This window comes from Phyllostomus hastatus, unplaced genomic scaffold (genome assembly GCF_019186645.2).
Source record: "Phyllostomus hastatus isolate PE091 unplaced genomic scaffold, TTU_PhHast_1.1 phas_scaffold_387, whole genome shotgun sequence".
Lineage (NCBI taxonomy): Eukaryota > Metazoa > Chordata > Mammalia > Chiroptera > Phyllostomidae > Phyllostomus > Phyllostomus hastatus.
The window spans coordinates 2,700,336-2,715,550 of NW_025334027.1; the positions used below are offsets into that span (position 1 = coordinate 2,700,336).

At 57.5% G+C, this 15,215-nt stretch overlaps 2 protein-coding genes and 1 non-coding gene across 4 annotated transcripts; 2 read left to right on the top strand and 1 right to left on the bottom strand.

Moving 5' to 3' along the window:
* Positions 1-199: 199 nt before the first annotated feature.
* Positions 200-5,101, bottom strand: TRMT2A (tRNA methyltransferase 2 homolog A). 2 transcript variants are annotated; one of them, XM_045819830.1, is made up of 12 exons: positions 4,816-5,096; positions 4,005-4,564; positions 3,632-3,740; positions 3,175-3,356; positions 2,870-2,984; positions 2,672-2,787; positions 2,485-2,596; positions 1,743-1,865; positions 1,463-1,538; positions 1,070-1,186; positions 814-910; positions 200-703 (listed from the first exon to the last, which is right to left on the bottom strand). In XM_045819830.1, exons 1-12 carry the CDS (start codon positions 4,849-4,851, stop codon positions 472-474), a joined length of 1,875 nt encoding a protein of 624 aa, XP_045675786.1. In that variant the 5' UTR covers positions 4,852-5,096; the 3' UTR covers positions 200-471. The 2 variants fall into 2 exon arrangements, with proteins under 2 accessions (XP_045675786.1, XP_045675787.1); XM_045819831.1 differs by having other exon boundaries at positions 525-703; positions 814-882; positions 4,816-5,101.
* Positions 5,102-5,405: 304 nt separating this feature from the next.
* RANBP1 (RAN binding protein 1) lies at positions 5,406-13,000 on the top strand. Its single transcript, XM_045819832.1, has 6 exons — positions 5,406-5,563; positions 6,870-7,006; positions 8,500-8,657; positions 10,532-10,660; positions 11,464-11,529; positions 12,071-13,000. Exons 1-6 carry the CDS (start codon positions 5,549-5,551, stop codon positions 12,193-12,195), a joined length of 630 nt encoding a protein of 209 aa, XP_045675788.1. The 5' UTR covers positions 5,406-5,548; the 3' UTR covers positions 12,196-13,000.
* On the top strand, positions 11,562-11,687 carry LOC123806675. The gene has a single exon (XR_006783524.1). It is a non-coding gene; the product is annotated as a small nucleolar RNA SNORA77 (small nucleolar RNA).
* Positions 13,001-15,215: the final 2,215 nt, after the last annotated feature.

Below are 15,215 nucleotides of genomic sequence, written 5' to 3' on the forward strand. Positions count from 1 at the left end.
TCCATTGTTCAAAGGACCTGGGAGAACCACCCCAAAATCCAGCTCTAGCTGGGTCAATTCTTGGCTATTCCCAGGGCTGAGTCAGAGGCTGAGACTTAAGACTTACCCCAAGTGTACCTTCTAGCTGTCCCTTTGCACCTGCAGTGGGGGACAGAGGAGCCTGTGTGCCAAAGCCCTGGGTTCTTATCACAGAAACATGGATAGTTCAGCAGTTGTTTATTCTGGCCATTGTGGCCCAACTGGTCCAAAGAGAACAGGAGTGTGTGTGTAATGTATGTGTCCCCAGGGTACAGGAACTATGGCCACAGGGACAGGAATGCCCTAGGCAGGACAGCTGGGTCTTAGGCCATGTTGGTTACTGCCCCATGGCGTTTCCAGGTGAGGCAAGGACTTGAGCCACTTGGTGTGTGCCCGTGATGTGATGCAGACTGAGCCCTGTTGCGGAAGGGCTGGTTTCCATTGCTCCAGGGCCTAGGAAGGAGGGGAGAACCCAGCTTCCTGCTGGGTATCACCAGGGGGCCCTGGTGAGTGCTGGGCAGGAGGGTCCTGGGGCTCCAGGGTCTCTGTGTCATTGGGGTGCTCCACTCTCTCGAACAAGATGAGCATCTCGCAATGTGGTGTCTGCGGGAACAGGTCCACGGCCACAGCCTTGACTGGCCGGAAGGGGGTGCCCTTCACCCGGTTAGATGGGGCTCTGCAGAGGCTATGGTGGGAAGGGAGCAGTCAAGGTCAGCCATGTAGCTGGGTCTTCTGTAGGGGGTATGAGGCTGGGTGCTGGCCCCGTTTCACCCCAGACCCCCACCTCACACTCACTCGACAAAGTTGCCCATGGCCGCCCGGGGGTTGCAGGAGACATACAGGAGACGCTTGAGATTCTCAGCTCTGCGGATGGCCAGGATCACTTTGGAATCTGAGGAGGCAGATTCCTCAAGAGAGGGTCCCCACCTCAAGGGGAGAATGGAGGCCCAGTGGGTCTGGACATCAGGCCTGAGGCTGCACAGCCCGGAGTGCCACCTGGATGTCATTGCCCTCCTCTTCCCTGTACTACCCCCAAGTGGAGGCTACTCACGCAGGCCAGCACGGGGTGGGTCCAGGATGGCAATGAGCTGCTGGGAGGCCAGTTTGCTCACCAGGGCAGGCACCAGGTCCTCAGCCCTCCCGCAGTGGAACTCGACATTGCTCAACTCTGCAGAAGACACAGCAACCCCGCTGGGACCTGGGATGCCTGGCCCCACAGGGCCCGCCCAGTGCCTGGTGTCCTGAAGGCCCTAATCAGAGGTGCCTGGGGAAAACACTGGCCAGGTGATGTGCTCGCCCTCCTCTCAGGCAGTCCTGGGCACATATTAGGGGACGTGTTGTGCCTTCTGTACAGTCCCCACCCCCCTTCTTGCCCTAGAAGCAAGGAGCTGTGCAAGGTGCACAGCAGAGGTGACTGCCCGCTGTGTGGGGCCCCGGCTCTCACCATTGTTGTGGGCATTCACCCGGGCATCCTCCACGGCCTCCTGGCACAGCTCAATCCCCACAACTCTCTTCACCTTCTGAATCAAGGAAAGGGCACAGGCTGATGGTGCCCTGCACTACCCCAGGAGCTTCTTAGGGAGGAGAGTAGCAGGAGGCATTGTGGGGGTGTAGAGGAGGATATGGGACAGGCTGGGGGTCACTGGGAGGTGTGGTCATGAAGCGGTGCCAACACAAGGGTGGGGTAGGGAGAGGACATCTTCAGCTGGGGCAGCAGAGCTTACCTGGGCCAGGGCCAGGCCAATGGTGCCGGTGCCACAGCACACATCCAGCACTGTGCTCTCCGAGTCCAGCTGGGCCCAGTCTTGGATGACTGTGTAGAGCACCTCAGCAGCCGGGCTGTTCACCTGGAGGGTGGATGAGCATCCCTGCCCAAGTTAGCCTTCCTTCCTGCATCCACAGCCAAGTGCCTTCGTCCCCTGGGGCACTCCCCTGCTCCGAGGCCCATGGCTTAGTCCCTGGCTCACTTATCTTTTCTAGGTCTCCTGATCCCATCCCTCCCCACCTCTAACTGCCTAAGGACCCAAGGGCTAGCCCTGCCACTGCCTCACCACCCACAAGACACTGGGCAACCTCACTCAGGGTCCTGGTTTTAAAAGCCACTCAATGCTGACCCCCTTCCGCCCAACTTACCGTCTTCTAAGTGCTACATATGTGGGATCACGCCTCACCCCCCACCTAGCAGCATCAGGTACGAAGACTAATCAGAGCTCACACCAAGGCCCTGGTGTCACCCCATCTCCCACTGCCCACATGTGCTTTTCCAGCAGGGCTGTCACAAACAAAGATCCCGTGAGTGCAAGTGACTTCCTGCCTCACTGCCCTTGCAGCTCCTCTGCCTGAGTGCTCTCCCCAAGACCTCTGCATGCAGTTTGTCTCCACCCTCGCCCATATCTGCTATGTCCCCGTGTCACATCAGGCCTCCCTCTCTGTGTCTTTATGATCCCCTAGGGGACTCTGGGTTACCTGGAAGAAGGCGTGAGGGGAGATCTGGAAGGTCAACCCCAGCAGGTCTTCATGGATGTACCGGTCCCCAGCTATGTGCTCCAGGGGCAGGCCCTCTTGGCTGGGAGTCTTTCTGTGGGTGGTGGGGCCAGTCATTATCACCGGCGATCGAAAGGACCCACACCATACTCACATCCCGGCTCCTTACCGCTGCCCCTCCTGCACGAAGTAGAGGCAGGTCACCCCACTGGCTTTGCCCGGCCCCCCTGTGAAGTACTGTGCCAACGAGGCCTTCAGCTCTGCCAGCTCCTCGGGGCTCAGTTTCTGGAGGAGGCAGTAGAAGAGGCCCTGTAAGGCTGTGCTGCATGCAGCCTGTTCCGGCCAGGGCACCCTCCTAAACTGAGACCTGAGGATGGAAGTAGGCAATGGCCATGGCTTGGCCTCGGCGGCTGGTGCGCACGGTCAGCTGCTTCCAGTGGCCTGAGTACGTCTCTGGATCGTATGCCGAATACGGAGTAGACCTGTGGGAGCCATGAGCAGCTCTGAGTCCCCAACATCTGCTGACCAGCCTTTTTACTTTCTTCTTCAGTCACACCCACTGGGCCACAATTGTAGGACCCTCCCCTCCCCCACCACTGGCAGGACCCAGGCTCTTTGTCACCAGACCCTCTCAGAACACCTGGGACCCTCACCCCAGCCACAAATCCTCACCGGATAAACTCCTGGAAGGCCTTCACGACCTGCTTGGTGGCCTCGGGGATGTGCACGGTGTCAAAGGGGGCCGCAACAGCACATGTCCCGCCCTTGTACTTTCCCAGCCGGCAGCCGACAGTGTTGTCCTCCCCGTCCACCCCGACTCCCACCAGAAACTCACACTTGTTACGATACTCGGTCTGCAGGGCGGGCAGAAGGAGGCAGAGAGACACAGCTGACCTTACCCTGGAGCCCACCACTTGTGCATGGAGGGCACCACAGTGAGAGAGAGTGGGTGGGTGATGGCCATGTGTGAGAGGCCCCAGACCCTCCACAGGACACGGCAGTCCTGGGGACAAGGCTGACAACAATGAGCAGTCTCAAGACCAACACGAGTTGTCGACGCAAAGCAGGAGGAGGGATGGGGTGAGGACAGCTTCTTTAAGGGCATGGGGTGAAGGTCTGTGGGCCTGACCTGCTGGGGCGACGGCATGATCCCCTCCAGTGGGCAGCAGGCTTTGCTGTGCTTCTGCCTCTGCGAGAGCAGCCAGGGCAGCAGGGCACGGTTGGTTTTCCCAATTTCCCTATGGAGTGAGGTGGGGCCAGGGTTAGACTCGGCCCACTGCCGCCAACCCATCGCTAGCTACTCTCCAAATGCCCAGGTACCTGGGCCTCTCCCCTTGGGCCTCACTGCCCCCACTGATAACACAGCGTACCTACTGGCTAGCTCCCTAGAGCCTGTGCAGACACCCAGGATACAGACACCCTGTACACAGCACAGGGAGGACTGCGCAAGCATGGAGCTGAACAGAGTTTGGTGTCAAGGGGGTGACTGTGTCCACACTCACTTGGCGAGCTTCTGCAGCACCTGTTCACACTCAAGCCGCTTCCGATCAAGCTGCTCCGCATAGGGCACAGTCCAAAGAGGGGTCACTACGTCAGCCACGCTTGTGGCTGGTGCCTCACCCTCATCCTCACGCTGTCTCTTCCTGGCCATGGGATCCGCCTTGGGCTTGGCCAGACGCACGCTGAGAGGGCGGCCCTTCCAGAGGGCACCGTGCAGCACACGCAAGGCCTTGTCCCGCTCAGCAGCACTGCGGAATGTCACAAAGGCGCAAGGAGGTTGGCCAAAGAGTTTGGTTTTATGGGGCTGCAGGCCAAAGCGTCCCAGAAAGCGCCGGACATCACTGAAGCTGGCATGGCGTGGCACGTTCTGCAGCTCCAACTTGAAGATCTCAGAAGTGAACAAGTCGTCCCTGATGTAGTTGTAGAGCCCAGACTGAGGCCCTGACTCAGCAGGTGTCCCAGTCCCCTGTTCTTCCTTCTTCTCCTCGTGAGAGGTTGGGGCTACAGAGATACCCAGAGCACTGCTGCTGTCCTGGCCGTAGCCCTCCATTGTCCTCAGGCTCTGGGTAAAGACAGGCAGGGGCTTGGATGGTGGCTGGACTCCAGGTTCTCACCGCCGCACATCCAGACCTCCAGTAGTGCAACCCACACCCAGCTCCACCCCCTTTCCATCATCCTCAGCTTCCACTCCCTTCCTCTCCTATCTCAGCCCTCATCACCAAGAATTCCCCACCACGCCCCCACCTTCATCTCCTCCCATTAAGTCAGCAACCTCTGCCACGTGTCTCTCGCCAGAATCTCCCTTCAATGTACCTCATTGTCGAGCTTGTCATTCATTGTCCCGTCCATCCGCTGCGTGGACTGAGAGCCCCACGAGGGCCGCCTCACCCTGGGCCTGGCGCACCGGAAGCTCTCAAAGCGCTGGTTTAGCGCCCCGAGGCCGCCCCCGCCCGGCTCCAAGCCGGGGGCGGGGCTGGAACCCTCAGCGCTCAGGTCCCAGTCTCAGACGTAGGGTGCACGGCCCGCCAGCCAAGGCCCCGCGCCAGCCAAACGCCCGGCCGGTCGCTATCCCGACAGTCAGCGCGTGCACGCCAGGCAGTGCGTCTCTATCATTTTGGCTTTCGATACGTAATCACTGAGCGCCGGCTCCGACTCCGGCGTCTGGCTGCCGCTTTAGCGAGCACAGGGACCGCGCGGGGCCGTGGGGCGGAAGTGCGCGTGAAGGCCGCCGGGAGCGCACGCTCTCCTCACTGCCAGGAAGCCGGGCATGCGCCGCGGGCATTTTGGCGGGAAGCGCGGGGCGGGCCGGACAATGAGAGTGTCCGTTGCTTGAGCCAATAAAGCTGCACTGGTTTTGAATCGCGGCGCGTTTCCCGCCGCTGGGGTCAGGGGTCAGGGTTCGGGTCGCGGGGCGGAGGGAAGAGCGAGCGGGCGGGCGGGAGGCGCCGGCGCCAGACACAGAGTGAAGGAGCTACGAGTAGCCGCCGAGAGGCCCCGGAGCCAGCGAGGACCAAGCCAGCCGAGCCGCCGCCGCCGCCGCGCCGCCATGGCGGCCACCAAGGTGCGGCTGGGCCCGGGCGGGTACTGGGCGGGGGCTGGGGGCCCGGGGCGGCTATCGGCGGCCACGTGGGCGGCCCGCGCAGTCGCCGCCAACCCCCGCTGGCCTGCGGTCTCGCCGCTTGCGGGTCTCCGTTGCGCGTCGCCGTGGCGCGTCTCCATGGCGCAGGGTCGCGTTGTGTGGAGTGCGGCCTGGAGACCTTCGCGGGTGAGACGCACGGGACCTAGGGGCTCGGGCCCGGGGGCTGCGGGGCGCCCGCGCGACCTTGGGGCGGCCCCAATGCTCAAGCTCTTTGGTCTCGTGTTCACTTGACTGCACGCCTAAGGACGCAGGGTTGGCGAGTGGTTTCCTCCGACTCGGCCCACTTTCGGGCTTTCTAACAAGACCTTGCATCCCTCCTTTCTGTAGTTTGCGCAGCACTTCATTCATTCTGTGCTAGTCTCGAACCGTCACAGGCCTCTGCGGCGGAAGCTCTTGCGTTCCAGCAGGGTCCTGGACGCGCCGACCCAGGGTGGGGGCGGCTTTGTTGGCAGCGGGTGTCTGCTTTGCTGACTTGACTGCGGCGGAGCCGCAGTGCTGTCCCACGAAGGAAAGCAGCGAAGGGCTTATCTTTTCTTTTTCGGCTTGAGTCTGGTAATGAAGTGTCCAGATTTCTTACAGTCTTATAGATTATCAAGCCACGTGTTCTACACGAGTTGAACCTAAAATAATATCCTTTGTGCTGTATAATTCTCTAAACTGGACCTGAATTTAATGGCTCTTATTTGTACGATTCCTTTGGATTTAATTTCCGGACCAAGATAAAGTTGACAGAACTGTGGTTTCCTTTTAAAAACTGGCAGTCGCAACTTTTTCTTCTAGTAAGCAAGTGTACACATTTTTCTCAACCAGTAAAAACTCAAAGGGTTGCTTTTTGATTTAAGGGTAACATTGTCCTCTTCAGTCCATTGTGTCTTTTATAGTCTACACTTGGCAGTATTGTTATCCACGTTTTATAGGTGAGGACAGTGAGGCTCAAGGAAATGGGGCAGTTTCTCCCAGGCCACTGGGTTAATAGGCCGCTGAGTTTTAGGAGCCCCAGTCAGATGTGATTCATGCATCTGGGGTGGGTGCTGAAGCCTGGTGTGTTTCACTGTGCTGGACAGACATGCAGACTTTCCTAGTGTGAAAGGCTGTGACCTTAATTTCTTGCTTTGGGGTGAGGCCATTAGGGACGGCCAGTTAGGGCTGCCCACTGTGGGACCTGGTGAGCCTGGCTTGCAGGCCAAGCTCACTGCCTTCCATCAACTCTGCACACCCCCCTCCACAGGACATCCATGAGGACCACGACACCTCCACCGAGAACGCAGATGAGTCCAACCACGACCCCCAGTTTGAACCCATAGTTTCTCTTCCTGAGCAAGAAATTAAAACGCTGGAAGAAGATGAAGAGGAGCTTTTCAAAATGTAAGCTGATCTTGCTTCAGGAAGAGATCTGTTTGGTTTAAGACGGAAATTGTGGTTTTTATGGGTGCTAAAGTCTTGGCCTGACCTTTAATTGGACTGAGGCTGAAGAAAGGGCCTGGAATTGTGTGATGACTAATCCCATGTGGAAATCAAGGCTTCTGGTAGAGTCCACTCATGAGGTAACTCCTCACCACTGCCCTGCAGCCAGCACCGTGGAGGACACAGGCACTCCTGCTATCCTGTCGCTGCTGCTCTTCCTGCAGTGGCGCACCACCGCCCCGCTGACTCGCGAGGCCTCTTTACTTCTGTTGAGCCCGGAGTCTCTACCATTATTGTTATCTTTCATCTTTTACTACTATCTTGTTTTTTTGCCATAGATTGTGGCAGTCTGAAGCTTGTGAACCCCTGATTCATTGTTTTTAATGCACAAAATTGTGCCTGGTGTTACGGAGAAAAGTGGGTGGTGGTGTAGTTACTGAGATTACTTTTTAAAAATTACTCTAAATGTGCATCTTGGCTCCTTCAGTGAGACGCTGTAGGGCCAGTGTTTGTTTTGTTTTGTTTTGTTGGGGGGTGGGTGGCATTGTTTTTGAAGCGGTGCCTACACTAGCAATGTGTTACTGAGATGTCTGACAGAGTGGGGGCCTGTGGCCTGTTGGCTAAGCTCATATTGCAGGAGATGTTAAAAGTCAGTGGGAATATGCTGTAGTGTTGCCCCTGTTCAAGTTTGTGGGACTCCCTGCCCCCGTTCAGACCTATCCTGGATACCAGGTTATGGTTTAAGTGCTTTGCCCTGGATGGGGCAGGGGAGCAGAAGCCATCACCAACACTGGGCACCCTTAGAGGCAGGGAGACCACCTTCCCACAACTCCCAAGGGCCTGGGAAAGGAGAATTACGTGCTCCCCTTTGGTTTCGGAAGATGGTGGGCATCTCCCTGAAGACACTCATTCTCCAGGGCTCTGCCTGGCCCAGAAATGATGCTGCAGCCAGGGGCTGGCTCCTCCCAAGAGTGAGGACTGCTGGTGGCACTGCTGCTGTCACCTCCTTGTCCCTGCGGGGGTAGAGGTGCTCCTGGTGTCCTGGTCATAGGCCCTTCCTGAGGGAAGAGAGGCCAGCAGGTCTGGCCTTTGCATCCGGGCCCTCGGGGCTCTAGGTCAAAGTCCCTGAGACATCCTTGTGAGAACATGCTGCCACTGGAGCCCCAGGGCACCAGGAAGCCCCTGCACAGTGTCCGGAGACAACACGCTCAGCAGGCTCAGGGCAGCTGCTTCGCCAAGGAGTCAGGTCTTTCTGTTAGAAAATGTTCTTTTTGTCAAGTTAAAACTTGGAATTTGCTTCTTCAGTCTTTTGGTGACAGTTTGGCATGTAGTTTTTAGAATGTAAAAATACAGTCATTTGTTTAATGCCCAGAAAATAAGTGTTTTTCTCAAGTAAGTGTTTGACTCTTCTGACTTTTTCTGTGTGTCTAAGCTCTTAATGGCTTTTCTTGAAGGCGGGCAAAGCTGTTCCGATTTGCTTCAGAGAACGATCTCCCAGAATGGAAGGAACGAGGCACTGGCGACGTCAAGCTCCTAAAGCATAAGGAAAAAGGGACCATTCGCCTCCTCATGAGGAGGGACAAGACCTTGAAGATATGCGCCAACCACTATAGTAGGTGACCTCTCGGGTGTGTGTTTTTATTCCGAGTCCCCACACTCTGCATTGGGACAGCTTCAGACCTTGGAGCAGCCTGCTTTCGGGGCTGTGCTGGGAACCCAGGAGCGTACTGGTACATGGGGTGCTTGCTCACAGTGTGTTTTTTTAATTTAAAATAGGAAATGAGTTTTCCCAACGTGCCTCAGAACTCAGAGCAGACCTGCAGAGAAGCTAACCGCGCACAGGGGTGTGGAGTCTGGGCAGGCGGGACCAAGGGGGCTGGATGCAGAGCCCCAGTGTGGGCTTGGGACCGGGCTCCGCCTGAGGGCGTGTGAGTGCATCTGTGTGTGCTCGTGTGCATCTGTGTGTGGGGCGCCTGGGCGGCGGCCTTCCCACCCTTCGGTGTGTTCTGTCCCCACATAGTGTCCCCTGAGTGGGATATGGGAGTGGAATGGGGTGGGAGAAGGTGGCTACTTTTTCACTTAATGTGAAGCTTCACAGGAGTGGGTGGGGCTGCAGGAGGCCCTTGGCACGTGGGATTCCATAGTTCTGGGCTTAGTGGGGTGTGGGGTTTTAGGGTTAGCCACGCAGGGCCCAGGCTGCGACGATGTGACAGTGAGCTCATCAGTCTTTGGCTGCTGACCTGTCGGGCAGTGCTCTGAGAATATGTGTCTTCGGAAGCTAGTGTGTCCTGGGTTTGGTTCCTAATGCCAGATGGGGCCCCTTGTCTGTCTGTGCCCACGGGGTGAGCGCTGGCGGGAACCAGAGCGGGATGGCCCTCAAGGGTGATGCGGAAGAATGGATGGGCTTGCAGAGGCCCTGCAGGCGGGAGGGTCCTCTTCGTATCACAGTTGCTTCCGCCCTGGTCCTTGCCCACCAGCCCAGTTTGAATTGCTTCCTAGGGGTCTTTCTGACACCTGTGGTTTTTTTAGAGCCTTGCCAGGTTGCTGGGTCACTTCCATGTGAGTTGCAAGTGGGTTCTGGGCCTGGTGCACACCGTAGGCCCTTGGACCGGGTGTTTGGCGGCAGGAGAAGGCTGTGCACAGCCTGTATGGCACACGGGCTTGTGGGGTGTCCGAGTTGGGGCTGGGCAGCTGTGGTGATGGCTGTGCAGTGCCAGAGATCTCCATGCCCCAGAGTCCTCTGCCGCTGGTGTACTGCCAGGCATGGCACTGGGGTGCTTCTGTTCTTTGGGGAGCTGGTCTCCCTTGTTCCCCTTGGGTTTGCATAGAGCCTGAGGAAATGGGGTAGGTTTGCTTATTCCAGACCATCATGGCTGTGTCTTCCATGGCATGTGACTGTGCCACAAGGATCTTGGCGCCCACTCTGGTATCCTTGTCCCTCCCTGCTGGTCTCCCTGGACAGTATGAGGCTGTGTTGGTTTGACTGTGCATCTTTCTGGGTGATCACCCCACTTCCCAGCTTCTGGCTGTCTGCTGACCCCCACCTCCCAATGGGCAGGTCCCCAGTGGTGTGGCCGAGTGTGGCCACAGCCATGTGGTAGACACCCTTCGCAGGAAGGGCTGGGTCTGGTTGGCATCATGCCCTCGTCTGACCTGGGTCTGGGGGCTGCAGCTGGAGGCTGGGTATGATCGGCTACATTGGCTTTGGAGCCCTTGTCTGCATTGGGATTAGAGACCGTCGCTAAGGTGTCTTCATAGTCAAGGAGCAGGCCACCCTGTCCCCAGATTTAGGGTGGTCCTGGTATAAAGAGAATGTGGGCATTTTTAAAAGAGGTTTGGGTAAATTCCAGATTGTCCTAAATCATCCCTGTTTTGACCAAAGTGGGGTGTTGTGTTGGTGGCCAGGACCGCAGCTGTGGTGGGTGGCCGGGGTAGTGAGCTCGCTGCGTGGCAGTGGGCATTGTCCTCACAGGGCTTCTCCTGCAGTTACGCCAATGATGGAGCTGAAGCCAAACGCAGGCAGTGACCGTGCCTGGGTCTGGAACACCCACGCTGACTTTGCCGATGAGCGCCCCAAGCCGGAGCTGTTGGCCATCCGCTTCCTCAACGCTGAGAGTGAGCAGGAGGGTGGGCGGGCCTCTGGGCGGGCCGACTGCTGCCGCCTGTTTTACACTGTAGCAGCGCCATCACTCTTCGGGGAGAGGTGACGGTACCCGGGAAGCTGTTTGGGGGACTGTTTCTGCCCTGCTGTCTGGTGGCCCCTCAAGGAAGGGATCTAAGTGCAGCCAATCTGTGTGCCCTCAAGGCCACCCCCAGACCGAGTCCACGAGCAGTGCTCTCCCCTGCTAACCTCAAAGGAGGCCATGCCAGCTGGTTTTCCCTCACCATCACCTGGGTGCCAGCAGGGCTGTGCTAAGATCCACCTCTCCCCTGCTTGGGTGTCTTTCCAGCCCAGATTGTCAAAAGCTGTGCCCAGTGGGCCCTGGGGGACTTGGGTGGGTGCTGGGGTCCAGTGGCCTAGTAGCTCACCATCCGGTGCTGAGTGGACCTCACTTCTGCTTTAGGAACGGGGCCTGCCCAGCGTCTACTTTCACCGTGAGTGGAGATCAGAGTACCTGAGGAGGAGGGCCCAGGCCCTTGGTTGCATGAAGCCACCACACTGTGCTGCTGTGCCCAAATTGTTACAGAGTCAGATGGAAGGAGACGGCCCAGCACGGCCACTAGCCTCGGCAGGGACCCAGGAGACAGTCACTGCACGGTCTAGGCAGAAGTGGGCCCGGGGCCGCGTTAAATGGCCCAGCTTGTCCTTAGGTCAGAATGGCCGTGAGACGAGCCCTCTGGGTTCTGGCTCTTCACGTTCATTGGGCTTGTCCCCTTCACTGCTCCGGGCTCTGAGGAAGTCTCTCTTCTTTCCACAGATGCACAGAAATTCAAGACAAAGTTTGAAGAGTGCAGGAAAGAGATTGAAGAGAGAGAAAAGAAAGGTGATGCGGTGTTGGTGGGTGGGGGCCTGCTTGCAGACTCACTCTGCACCTGGCTGCAGTCCCAGGCAGGTGCTTTTTTCGTCTGCCACAGAAACATTCCAGAGTGCTGGGACTGCCTTGACCTGTCAAGGGTGACGCAGCTGCCCTGGGACACGGTGCTTTCTGGGGAGGGAGCTGGCTGCCCAAGCCCCAGGTGCATGCTCGCTGGTCTGGCCTTGGGGCACTTGGCAGGTGAAGTCACAGTGTCTGACTGGAGCCCTACGGAGGCTGAATGGGCTTCGAGAGGTGCTCATGGTCACTTGCTTATTCAGGGCCTGACAGTGGCCGCCATAGCAAGTGATGACCAGATGTGACTGAGCAGACTGACCGAGGTCCCAGGTCCGAGTGTGTGTTTGTTCAGGTGGCTCCGGAGACACCCGGTAGAATGGCCTGTCCTGTGGGGCGCGTGTCCTGGGCTCACATGGGGCAGGTGCATCTGGCTACAGCGCGGGCTGGGGAGAGCGGTGCTTCTCTGCTTTCTTACTGTGCCCCTGTGTTTTAGGAGGATCGGGCAAAAACGAGAATGCCGAGAAAGTGACTGAAAAGCTAGAAGCGCTTTCAGTGAAGGAGGAGAGCAAGGAGTCCGAAGATGAGGAGACCAAGGAGAAAGCCGAGGAGAAGCAATAAGTCCTCTGCCCTTGTTTTCTGTTCCTTCCTTCCTTTTCCTTTTTTAAAAGAGAATTTGCCCTGGCCCTTTTCGGTTTGTTTTTATTCTGTTTTGTTTTTACAAGGGACTTTATATAAAGAACTGAATTCTAGCATTCAGGTGTTTTTTTTTTTTTTTTCTAAGTTTTTGCCCTATCGAAGATGACTTCAGAAAATCCATTCCCCAGTCATGAAAATGTACTGTGCTGACTTTCTTTTCCATAGTGGAAACACTTATTTATAGTCATCGAAAGTAGTGAATAAACGACACGTTGGAAACCCTCATGGAGGGCAGGACCGTGTGTGCGCCGGCCTGCACTGGCTCCAAGGCGTGGGGTGGCGCTCTGGGTCTGACCCTGCTGGTCATGCTCGTTCTGTCCTGGACTTGGGGCTGCCATGGGGCAGCTGGGCTGGGAGAGACCAGTGCTGGGTGCTCTGCCTCCTGAAGGCCTGATGTGCCTCTGCCCTGTGGTGAGGAGTGGGAGGCCCTTTTTTCTTTTTTGCCTTTGGGGAAGTGAAAGGGAGACCACCAAATTTCTTGGCTTTGGTACAAGGAGGCCAAGCAGACCTCCATCCAGGCTTTGGCCAAGGCCGTCCGCTCAGCCGGCAGCCAGGGACGGACCAGTCCCACAGCATGCACGTGCAGTTTGTGGCAGTGTGTCGGCAGGGCTCAGCCCCACCGCCGCCATCGGAGAAAACCACTCCATCCTCTTTCTCCCGACATCTCCATCTGGGTGGAATCATGGATACCTGCAATAGCTCTAAATAAAGGATGCTTTCAAGAATGCAAATGGGTTAGTGCCATTTGGGGGTTTGGCTTGTAGGTGGGGTGCCTCTGTAGACACCCTATGTAGGGGAAAAGGGTTTTCAGTGTGCTGGCAGGCTTTTGAAAGCACGTGGTCTCACCTGTGATGGTATGTTCCCGGGGAGGTCACCTCTGAGGAGCTATGTGTGGCCTCCCCACCTTCCAGTGGGGGTGGGGAGCAGAGGTGGACCGACCCAGAGTGGGTACTCATGCCTCCTGTGTTTGCCATTAACACCTCCCAGAGGTGCTTCAGTGTGCTGACGTCTGCTAGCAGGGCCCTATGTGTCCTGTGACATTTGTCCACTTTAAACTGTCTGTGGTCAGTCTGGGGGGCACACCTCTAAAGGAAGCCACTCAGGTTTTAACACTGAAGACATCACTGGCCAGCTTCGAGTGTCCTGGCAGCCCTAGGCCTCAGGGCACAGGTCAGCATCAGTGTGGTGGGTTTTCCCACCCCAGGAGGGACACCGAAACTTGGACATCTCACCCTGCTTGAACTGCAATTGTGCTGTGAAGGGCAGGTGTCTCTTCCCTGTGAGGCCTCTGTTGGGTGATTAGGTGGAGGGTCTCGGGCTTGATCCTCTGGGGAAGGGGGATCAGATACCCCTTTCAGCATAGAATGGATGTTTAACATTGTTTTAGGCCCCAGTAAAAGACAACTCCCCACTTGATGTAAAACCCCAGGTTGACTTCCTCTTGGGTAGGAAGATGTAACTGCAAACTGGGAAGGCCCCTTTGAATTGGAGGACAGAGGTGCGCCGTGACCAGGCACATTTAAACTTGCAGCTGTTACCAGCACATGCAGAAGGCGCTACCACAGGAAACGTGGATACAGTGGGGTTCCTTTAACCCTACAGCCCCCTGTCCCCAGCCAGCAATTTCAGGTGGGCTCCCTGTGGCACAGAGGTGGTGAGAAGCCAGGATTGGAGTGCTAACAGTATTGGGGATGAAAAGAGGTGAGGTGACCTATTACCTTTTCATTCCTGTGAAGAGCAGGGGTGTTGGGGAAACTGCTTTCATTTTTCTGAGAACTTAATTCCTTGGGTGGAGTATTTCTGGGCTGTGGCCTCACTGGGTCCATCCCACCTGGGATCCTTTCTGCCCAGGCAATCTGCAGGCACCTCAGTAAAGAGGCATGAGTGTCCTTTCTTCCTATGACCAGCATTTGGCACTACACAGCTTTCAGCTGTCCCAGCACCCCTACACAGCAGAGCCCCGCTCTGGATGCAGTGGGTGAGTCAGGAGGAGCCTCTACTGATGAGTGGGTCTGTGTCCAGGCCCAGTTACCAGAGGAGGGGTGGTCTATGAACAGGGCTGCAGAAAGGCAAGAACAAGGGTGACGCCGCCGTAGGGCACGGTTTGGCTGGAGTGGTGTCCCTTGTCCCGAGGGCCTGTTTGTAATCTTAGGCCACCATAGGGCTATGTTATCTCAGCCATGAGGAGGGGTCTGCTCCAGATGGGGCCTGTTCTTTGTTCACCTTGGCACTCTGAATCCACCCTACTGCCCCAGACCTCCCCTCAGAGCTAGTCCCCCATGCCATGGGCCTCCTGCAGTGGGTAGAGGCCACAACGGGGTGTTGTGGGAGAAAGCGCATCACCATATCTGCTGTCAAGCTGCCTTAACGCCGCGGTCTGGCCCCGGTCCCGGGTTCCTTAATAGCAGCTCACAGCCCGCAGCCTTCGAAGCTGAAGCCTTAAGAAGGCCCACCTACCAGCAAGGAGGGGCCTCCAGGCCAAGAAACCCCAGAGCATCTGGCAGCTTGGCCTGAGGAGATGGCCGCTGTGTCGCGGGCGGCCACGGATGGAGACACTTGCTGATGCCCACTGGAGAGGCTGTGGAGCTTGACCGAAGTCCCAGTCTCCTAGAGCCTCTGCACACGCTGCCCCGCTGGTCCCGCCCATCCCTAGCGGGCTCTGCAAGGCCGCTGGTCCACCTTAAGCGGCGTCTGCGCGGGCGGGGGGATTTCCTGCTGGAGGTGGGCCTGACCACGGGCCTATCCCACGCAGGGGCAGAGTGCCCGGTGCTTCCTGAGGGGTGCTCCACCCTGTCCCATGGAGGCTGAGGGTCTCGCCTGGCCTTGGACCTTTCACCTACTCATACTCTCAAGCCTGCAGCTTGGGCCAGGAGACGGAGGGACCAGTTCCCCACTGTCCTTACCCTGCCTGCTAGCTGTGCTCGGTCTTGCCGAGTGGCCAG